Genomic DNA, 10,232 nt, shown 5'->3' on the forward strand with positions numbered 1-10,232 from the left:
GGCCCCTTCCTGTTCCAACATGAATGCTCACCAGTGCACAAAGCAAGGTCCATAAAGACATGGATGAGCGAGTTTGGTGTGGAGGGACTTGACTGGCCTGCACAGAGTCCTAATCTCAACCTGATAGAACACCTTTGGGATGAATTAGAGCGGAGACTGTGAGCCAGGCCTTCTTGTCTAACATCAGTGCCTGACCTCACAAATGCGCTTCTAGAAGAATGGTCAAAAATTCCCATAAACACACTCCTAAACCTTGTGGAAAGCCTTCCCAGAAGAGTTGAGGCTGTTATAGCTGTAAAGGGTGGGCCAACTCCATATTAAACCCTATACGGATTAAGAAGGGGATGTCATTAAAGTTCATGTGCATGTAAAGGCAGGCGTCCCAAAACTTTTGCCAATATAGTGTGTTCAAATTAAAAGTACAGAAACAAAATTATTTTAAAAAGCAAATAAATATGATATTTTATTATATGATTAATATCATTTAAAAAAAAAATTATGATGGTTTCATTATACATATGATGATTGTGATGGTGGACAACTTGATATATGATATTTACCATCTGAATCTAACCATGTCATTTCAACAACTGGAAAGGTCAGCCAGCTGTTTACTATCATGTTAATTATTGTCCCTTTGGCCCCAACAGCAGGGGGCACATTTTATGCAAATACCATACATTTATATATTCTTTCATTATTGAAAAACTGTTGCTTTAATTACCTTGAACAAAACTGAAAAACATGAACCTTTTTCAAAACCATCAAGACCTTTGGCTCAAAATATAGTCAATCATTTTACATTTTTGCTTATTTTTGGACAACTTGTTTATGCAACAACTAAAATATTATATGGTTAATATAAAATTGCATCATATTCAAACAATTGCTTGCTACAAATATGCCCTACCTATTTTTTATATCCAGCATAATGAGCGGTTTTCTGAAGGAGGAGGTCTTCCGATGGGTTCTCCCGCGGGTGGGCGGACTGGTGTTGACTCCCCTCAGCAGCAGCAGCACTCACCCATGGTTGTTGGGGCAGGTCCTGTTCCTGGTGTGGTTGGCCAAAGTGGCTTTGGGAGAGGAAGTCCAGTTGGGGGCAACTTTGATGGGCCGAACAACAAACGACATAGATACTAATATTAGTTTTCTCTGGAAATTATGCTACCACATGTACAGATTGGAGCACCTTGACTCATGATTTCTGATAAATTACCATATGACCAACTGACTATTTATGTCTAAAATGGACAGAAATGGTATGAACCAGGCCCTGTGTTAATGTGAAACACTGTCATGAATTATTAAACGCCATTGAATCAGCTTTTACTTGACAAAATATCCTAAACCAATCGTAGATTGCTAACTATTAATGTAGTCATGTATTTCATTTTTTATTTTATTATCTGCAATTAAGCTGTTTTCCTGTCAATAAGTGTTTATGTGGAACTTGCATTTGTAGAACATTCTGAATTCTCCTGCTTTCTGATTTAGAATGTCAGTACTTTGAATAAATGTTTTAAAATAATTATGTGCATTTGTGGTTGTCACAGATTTAAAAAGTCCTTAGTGATACTATTGAGTAACATCATTCTTGTTGCATATTCTGAGTAAATGGCACATACAAATGGTTCCATGTGTTTTCTTATTTTAATAAATAATATGTTAATGACTTTTTGTGTTTAATTTTATTTTACTGTTTAGGGCCATTCACACTGTGTTTAACCCAGTTATTGTCGTTCTAAACCCTGTAAAAATGTCAGAGGACCACCTTTGCCTCAGGGCGCCAGATAAGGAATTTCACCTTAACAGTAAAATAAATATTATGTAAATTTAAGGTTTTCAGGAATTGTATGTACAAAAATATCACAACTACTAAATGAGTGCCATGAATGGATACGTTTAGTGCATAAGATTGATAAATTGCAGGTGATTAAGTTGGATGTTACTATGGCAGAGTTGTTATCTCATGGAAAGATAAACTATGGTTCCTCTGCAACTAATAAGGACAATCATCTTATTCTGAATTCAACAACTGAATGATCGTTTGTTTTATAAAACATCTAATGCAAAATCACATACTGACAATTCACACTAATGCCGAAGTCTCTGAAAAAGTGTTTTGGTAAAATTATATTTACATTCCACTTGGTCAGGTGGTGATTCCAGTGGTGGCCGACGGCTTCCACTGGTTGTGCTGATCCGCGTTGCACTGGAAGACAGGAGTTTAAACAGCCTTGAACATGAAGAGCTGGATAATGCTGATCTTTGGGAGCACCAAGAAGATCCCTGTAGTCTGGATCATGCAGATGAAGGTACCTTGGTGAAGGTCCTAACAACTTGCAGATGGAAGAGCCTTGGAAGCATGGGCGTATAGTTTGCAGGGAATGTGTCCCCTGCACTTTTAATAAAACGTAAATTTGTCCAAAAAAAAGAAAAAAAAAGAAAGGACATTTTTGAAAGAAGTCTTCTGTTCACCAAGGCTGCATTTAATTAATCAAAAATACAGTAAAAACAGTAATATTGCAAAATATTACTAATTAAAATAGCTGTTTTCTATGTGACTATACTATACATTCTAATATACTGATTAGCTGTTCAAGAAACATCTCTAATTATTATCAGTGTTAAACAGCTGCTTACATTTTTTGTGGAAACCATGATGCAGTGTATTTTTCAGGATTCTTTGATGAATATAAAGTTCAATGAACAGCATTTATTACATTTATTACTTTTATTAGACATTTATTAAGTAAGGAATAATTGACGACAGGCCGTTGAATTATTAGAAAAATAATGCACACCCGAGGTGGTAATGCGGTCACGACGCGAAGCGGAGTGGCCGTTACACCTCGGGTGTGCATTATTTTTCTAATAATTCAACGGCCTGAAGTCAATTATTCCGCTTATACTACAGTTACCACACCTCGAAACATTGTTCAGATTATGTATTTCAAGACGTTTGTAAAGTTTTTGTCATTAAAACGCTCTTGTATGTAGGACTAATTTCTTACGCATCTAATCCCATGCCTCCGTTGCTAATTCCAAAACGTCATTTCAGAGTTAGTAACGGAGGTTCTCTTACGAGAGGTACTCTCGTACTGCGTAAATCTTACGCTAGGGTAAATCTCTTTTCCGCGAGATACTGAAGCCAAAAAATTATCCTTAATTTAGAAATAATGTAAAACGCGTTGCGGCAGCATGCAGACATAGGCGAGACAGCTCGCGCGCCTATTGGCTGCCCTGCGGCAACTGCAGCAGCCTATCGATAAGGCCCTATCGTGACGTCATCACCAATGGGGGCGCTTCGCGCCCCATACGTCACGTCCCGCCGAAACGGGCGTGGCCTGGGGCTATAAATATAGCATCGAAAGGCTAGCTTACCGATTTTTCATCTCTTCAGCGGAGCTCACGCATCGCTGGATCCAGAGAGAAGAAGCCGCGCCGTGGAAACAGCATTTCAGCGGGACGAGTTCGGTACCTGGAGTCGCTGGCCGCGCCGCCTTCAACCACCGTTCCTGCTACGCTATCCGGCGTTATATCCTTTTATTGCATTGTGTGTGTTCGCCGCCGCGACTCACACTCCTTCTCTAAAAGAGCAGAGCGTCTTTTTCAAGATGTCTCGTCCATCCTGTGGCTCGTGCCGAGCCCCACTCAGCGACGGGGACCGCCATGTCATCTGCGTTTCCTGCCTGGGTGAAGGACATGCGGCTCTAGCGCTCGCTGACAGCGGATGCCCTCACTGCGAGCTTATGCCTATGGCGACTCTGAGGACTCGCATGGCAACTTTCCATCAGCCTGCACCTCCCGCTTCGACGCCGCGCCGTAAAAAGCGCCGTGCTCAGCGGATCCCTGAGCCTCCCACCGAGAACGTCAGCTTCGCCGTCTGCTTCTCTCGAGTCTCTCACTCCCGGACAGTGGCCGCCGCTGGCCGCCGCTTCCGCCGGAGATGACAAGGAAGAAGCGGCAGTTTTCGAGGAGGACAACTGCTCTATCCTGGCTTCGGACAGCGAGGATTGGGCGAGCTCTGTGGACCTCGCCCCTTCTTCTGCCCGCGAGTCGTCAGGAAAACGGGCCAGCATTGAAGCTGAGCTGATGCGTCTGCTCACACAGGCCACAGAGAGCCTCGGCCTCGAGTGGTCCGCGCCCGCCGAGCCTACACGCAACCGTCTGGACGGCTGTTTTCTGCAAGGGGACCGCGTTTCCACGCCCTCAAGACCCGCCCCGTTTCTTCCTGAGCTTCATGAAGAACTGGCAAAGTCTTGGAGCGCCCCTTTTTCAGCCAGGCTGCGTTCCTCTGCTTCGGCGGCATTCTCCGTGGTGGACGGTGCCAAAGACAGAGGATACCTCGCTCTCCCTCTAGTGGAGGAGGCAGTAGCAGCCCATCTTTGCCCGCCCTCTGCTGGACGGCGGACTAAGACGGCGCTACCTTCAAAAGCCTGCCGCGCTACTTCTACCCTGCACAGTCGCGCTTACACCGCCGCTGGGCAGGCTGCATCAGCGCTACACACTATGGCCACTCTCCAGATCTTCCAAGCTAACCTTCTCCGAAAGCTGGACGAGGAAGGCACGGAAGCAGTCAACGTGGCGGATTTAAGGAGCGCTACGGACCTCGCTCTCCGCGCTACGAAATCCGCTGCACAGGCCATAGGGCGGAACATGGCCTCTCTCACCGTTGCTGAGAGACACCTCTGGCTGACGCTTTCAGAAATGCCGGACTCGGAGCGCTCTGTGTTCCTCGACGCCCCCGTTTCTGCTACTGGCCTCTTTGGATCGTCCGTCAAAGATTTCGCGGACAGATTCGCTGAGGTACAAAAGACGTCGCAGGCCATGAAGCACTTTTTGCCAAAGCGCTCTAGCTCCGCATCAGGCCGCTCAAAACAGCCGTCTGCTCGCAGCTCGCAGCCGCCGCCCCCCGCCGCCGCTTCACAGCGTCGACAGGCCCGGGACCAGAGACCACGCTCTCGCTCTGCCGGCCGCCGCCCCCCACAGCGTGGGACTCGGCCGAAGGTTGAGATGAAGCCCGAGGCCTCAAAGTCTTCCTAGCCAGCTTAGGAAAACGACGGTGTTCAAGCCCCGCTGCGGCCGGGTTTCCACCAAAACTTCCCGCTCGTCCAGTTCCATTACATGCGACTGTTCCAGTGTACTCTACAGTAAACAAGTCGGTTACATTACCCGCTTGCCTGTACACAAACGCCGTTTTCACGGCGACCCAGATAAATCCTGTAAAGAGCGTATTTTCTGGTATTCCGGCCACGGCCGACGGTGTTATGAGTGTAGTAAAAATGCCCACTGCCCAGTGCCCATTCCTACACACAGACACAGCCCGCCCCACAGGGCTCGCGCACATAAAATCGACTCATGTCGATTGCGCACAGAATGTAGTGAACGTGCCCACGTCCCAGTGCCCACAAACACTACACGCTGCATGTCTCTCGGTTTCTGTAAAAACGAAACCAACACACATACAACCGACTCAGGTCGATGGTGTTTTCAGTGCAAGTGTGCCCGCTGTCCTGCGCCCACATTCACTCACAGACATGACGAATCCCTCGGTTTCCCCCACGCTCGCCGTCTCTCAGCTACCTGCCGTGAGAGAGCCGAGCGCGGGCGAACCGCCCGCTGTGATCAAAACACTCCCCGCCTCGAGCGCTGCAAATGCGGTGTCTATAATACAGCATACCGAAGCTCCCCGGTCGCCACTATGTCACGACCAGAGCTCCGATCTCATTCAACCCTTAGCTATGCATGCACATGCGTGGGCAAAGCTTCCCGGTGTATCAGAATGGGTGCTGAACATTATAGAAAGAGGCTATTCGCTACAGTTCGCTCGACGTCCCCGCCGTTGTGCGGTGCGAGTTGAAACCACGGTAGAAAAGGAAGTAGCAAGTGTACTTCGTACCGAAATTGCGAAACTGTTGAGCAAAGGGGCAATAGAGCGAAGGGGGGCTATACAGCAGATATTTTCTGGTTCCGAAAAAAGACGGGGGTCTCAGACCCATTCTAGATCTAAGACAACTGAACGTAGCGCTTTCAAAACGCCGGTTCAGAATGCTCACAACCAAGAAAATCCTCGCGCAAATTCGCCACGGGGACTGGTTTGTGTCAATAGATCTGAAAGACGCGTATTTCCAAATACAAATAGCGTCACGTCACAGGCGATTTTTGAGATTCGCCTTCGAGGGCCAGGCTTATCAATACACAGTCCTACCGTTTGGCCTGTCCCTAGCACCCCGTACATTCACGAAGTGCATGGACGCAGCCCTCGCTCCCCTGAAACTTCGGGGAATGCGAGTTTTGAACTACTTGGACGATTGGCTGGTTCTAGCTCAGTCACATACGGAGCTCATAGAACACAGAACCATTTTACTCGAACATCTCGAGAATCTGGGTCTCAAAGTCAACTGGGCGAAAAGTTCACTGTCTCCCAGTCAGAGAATATCTTTTCTGGGCACAGAACTGGACTCGCTGTCAATGACAGCTCAAATATCGCTACAGCGCAGATTGACTATTCAGCGCATGACAGAAACCTTCCGCCGCGGCACTATAGTCCCGCTAAAGAAGTTTCAAAGGATGCTCGGTCTCATGGAAGCAGCATCCACAGTTCTCCAGCTGGGTCTGCTTCGCATGCGCCCACTGCAGTTCTGGCTACAAGCGCGAGTACCGCGTCGAGCATGGACTTCAGGTCTCTTTCGTCTCAAGGTCGATCAGAAATGCGTCTCAGCACTGATACCCTGGAGAGCGACCGACTGGTACCAGTCAGGTGTAAGCCTGGGGACTTCCTCGAGTGTGAAGGTGGTGTCCACGGACGCCTCCACCTCGGGATGGGGAGCACTGCTCGAGGGCAGACCGTTTTTCGGCCAGTGGTCAGAACGGGAAAAGCTTCTGCACATAAACTGCCTGGAAATGATGGCAGTCGACAACGCGCTGAGGCGCTTTCGTCCCCAAATAGCAGGACACCACGTCTTGGTCCGCTCGGACAACATGTCAGTGGTAGCCTACATAAATCGCCAGGGAGGCATCACATCCCGAAACCTATACAGGTTAGCGAAACGCCTCCTGGTATGGGCTCAGCACAATTTGCGCTCGCTCAGAGCAGCGCATGTGCCTGGCCACCTGAATGTGGGACCAGACAGACTGTCCAGGAACAATGTTCCAGCAGGAGAATGGTCACTGCATCCGCAGACAGTCCAACTGCTGTGGCAGACATTCGGCAGAGCAAAGATAGACCTGTTTGCGTCTCAAGAAAACGCTCACTGCCCGGAATTTTTCTCAAAGAGCAGGGATGCGCTGGCCCACGTCTGGCCCCGCTGCCCGCTCTATGCTTTTCCCCCCATCACGCTCCTACCTCAGGTATTAGAGCGGATCAGGGAAAGCAGATGCTCAGTGTTACTGGTTGCTCCGTTCTGGAAGAACCAGGCTTGGTTCCCAGTTCTTATGCAGCTGACGAGCACTGCCCCATGGCCAATACCAGTGAGGAGGGACCTCCTCTCTCAAGCCAGGGGCTCGATCTGGCATCCTCGCCCGGAGCTTTGGTCCCTACATGCGTGGGCCATCAACGGGTACCCTCTGATATCCCAGAGGGAGTGTTAAACACGATCATGCAGGCTAGAGCTCCCTCTACGAGACGGCTCTATTCCTCAAAATGGTCAGTGTTCTCCAGCTGGTGCACAGCACGCGGCTTTTCACCCCTGGACTGTGGAGTGACAGAGGTTCTCTCCTTCCTACAAGAGCTACTGGATGAAGGCAGAGCCCCATCCACGCTCAAAGTCTATGTGGCGGCTATAGCAGCGTTTTCCAAACCAACGCTTGGTCAGTCACTAGGAAGGAACGATCTGGTCATTCGGTTCCTTAGAGGAGCTAAGAGGTTAAATCCTCCCAGACCTCCCTCAGTCCCCATATGGGACCTTTCTACGGTCTTGGAGGCCATGAAGGGTGCCCCATTTGAGCCTATCCAGTCAGTAGATATCAAACACTTGTCTTTCAAAACGGTGTTTCTTCTGGCTCTCGCTTCAGTGAAGCGCATAGGGGACTTACAAGCGCTCTCAGTGAGCGCGACGTGTATGGAGTTTGGGCCAAATGACTCGAAAGTCATACTCAAACCAAGGCACGGGTACGTCCCTAAATCCCTCAACACACCGTTCAGGGCCCAGGTAATTTCCCTGTCTGCCCTGCCGGTCTCTAACGAGGAGAAGGACGCCAGCTTCCTTTGCCCAGTCAGGGCGCTAAGGGCTTATGTGTCCCGCACGTCTGTTTTCAGACAGACGGAGCAGCTCTTTGTTTCACTCTACGGACGTTCTAAGGGACTCGCCGTTTCGAAACAGAGCCTATCCAGATGGATAGTCGATGCTATAGCGCTGGCTTACACCTCTAAGGGCTTGCAGTGCCCATTAGGTGTCAGAGCGCACTCCACGAGAGGCGTGGCCTCGTCGTGGGCTTGGTCTAGTGGGATTGCCTTGCAAGATATCTGTATGGCGGCAGGCTGGGCCTCCCCGTCTACATTTATAAGGTTTTATAACCTAGAGGTTCCCGCTCTGCAAGCTAAGCTGCTTTCAGTCTAAAAATCGGTACTGTCTGCCCCGAGTATGTCCGGCCCAGAATACCGAAATAGCGCGAGCAACGCTCGTTTAGATCGCGCAGCTCTATGGGCAATGTGTAAGACCCACTATATTCATCAGTCCAGGCCGGGGTCGCCCTGACTGAATAAATACCATCACTATAACTGTTCTTATAGGATGCTGCATTACAGGAATGATGCTATTCTAGCCACTCTTCCTGGGCTCTCTGTGAGTCACTTATGATCATGTACTACATGAGCCCGGGCACCTGCCCTTGGGACTTTGGTGCTGGATCATAGCATGCACGGCGTTTTACACTGTTTCCCCTAGCGTAAGATTTACGCAGTACGAGAGTACCTCTCGTAAGAGAACGTACTCGGTTACTAACGTAACCTCGGTTCTCTCTAGAGAGGAAACGAGTACTGCGTATCTTGCCGTGCCTGCGCACGCTCCGGTTCGCTCCGGCGATGAAAAACCGGTAAGCTAGCCTTTCGATGCTATATTTATAGCCCCAGGCCACGCCCGTTTCGGCGGGACGTGACGTATGGGGCGCGAAGCGCCCCCATTGGTGATGACGTCACGATAGGGCCTTATCGATAGGCTGCTGCAGTTGCCGCAGGGCAGCCAATAGGCGCGCGAGCTGTCTCGCCTATGTCTGCATGCTGCCGCAACGTGTTTTACATTATTTCAAAATTAAGGATAATTTTTTGGCTTCAGTATCTCGCGGAAAAGAGATTTCCCCTAGCGTAAGATTTACGCAGTACTCGTTTCCTCTCTAGAGAGAACCGAGGTTACGTTAGTAACCGAGTACGTTTGAGCCGCTGATAGCAGACTAATGCTGGGGACACACGACTAGCTGACACATTCTCTGACTGTTTCATCGACTGCAGCAGATTTTAAACACCGACTTTGAACACAGACTGAACGCGCTGAACACGCGCGGGCATGATCAGTCAAAGTATCAAATTGCATTCATAACCGGCCTTAAAGTGTGTTCCCGGCTTTATGCAGTTATTAATGCAGTTATTAGAGAGAGATGTTGCATAAATGAGACAGAAAAGCATGTGCGTCAATATTATTATTTATTAATTAATTCAATCGTTTTAATTAATTCGTTAATTCTTTTTTTTTTTTTATTATTGACAGATGACAGTAGACTAGCCAAATAAATGAAACCCAAAGCCCTTTTAACAAGTAGGCCTATCAATAATTATTTATTTGTTATTATCTGCAATAAAAATCCGTGCTGCAGGACTATCCATTTATTTAGCCTATATTCAGTTTAATTTTCTATTGATTATAGATAGGACTTTATAGTTTATTTATTCAAATTAAACTGCATGTTTCTATTGATTGTGAAGCTAGACATTGAAAATTGCAGATCAAGCGCATGGGGCGAAATGCTTTTTCTTGTTATGAATTGTATCCTATTTTCCGTTATTACAGTTGACTACGCGAAGTGATATGGAACTGTAATGCGGTCAAGACCTGCCTGGAACTACTTTAGCCGTGCGTTTCCCTGAAAATAATGCACACCTTAGAACGTTCGTCAACCAATCAGATTCAAGCATTCAACGGCCCTGTAGTATAAATATAAATCTTTTGCAACATTATAAATGTCTTCACTGTCACTTTTGATCAATTTAATTCATGCTTGATGAATAAAAGTATATA

General features: G+C 47.8%; 1 protein-coding gene across 2 annotated transcripts in view; it reads left to right on the forward strand.

Annotated features, from left to right (window-relative positions):
• Positions 1-1,528, forward strand: part of pspc1 (paraspeckle component 1) — a 189,374-nt gene extending 187,846 nt beyond the window's left edge. For both annotated transcript variants that reach the window (XM_082165389.1, XM_082165388.1), the window contains one exon: positions 928-1,528. In XM_082165389.1, the coding sequence (XP_082021515.1) occupies positions 928-1,140 (213 nt within the window). In that variant the 3' untranslated portion in view covers positions 1,141-1,528. The remainder of the gene's footprint in view (positions 1-927) is intronic.
• The last annotated feature ends 8,704 nt before the right edge of the window (positions 1,529-10,232 follow it).

This window comes from Leuciscus leuciscus (genome assembly GCF_965113295.1).
Source record: "Leuciscus leuciscus genome assembly, chromosome: 3".
Classification (NCBI taxonomy): Eukaryota; Metazoa; Chordata; class Actinopteri; order Cypriniformes; family Leuciscidae; genus Leuciscus; species Leuciscus leuciscus.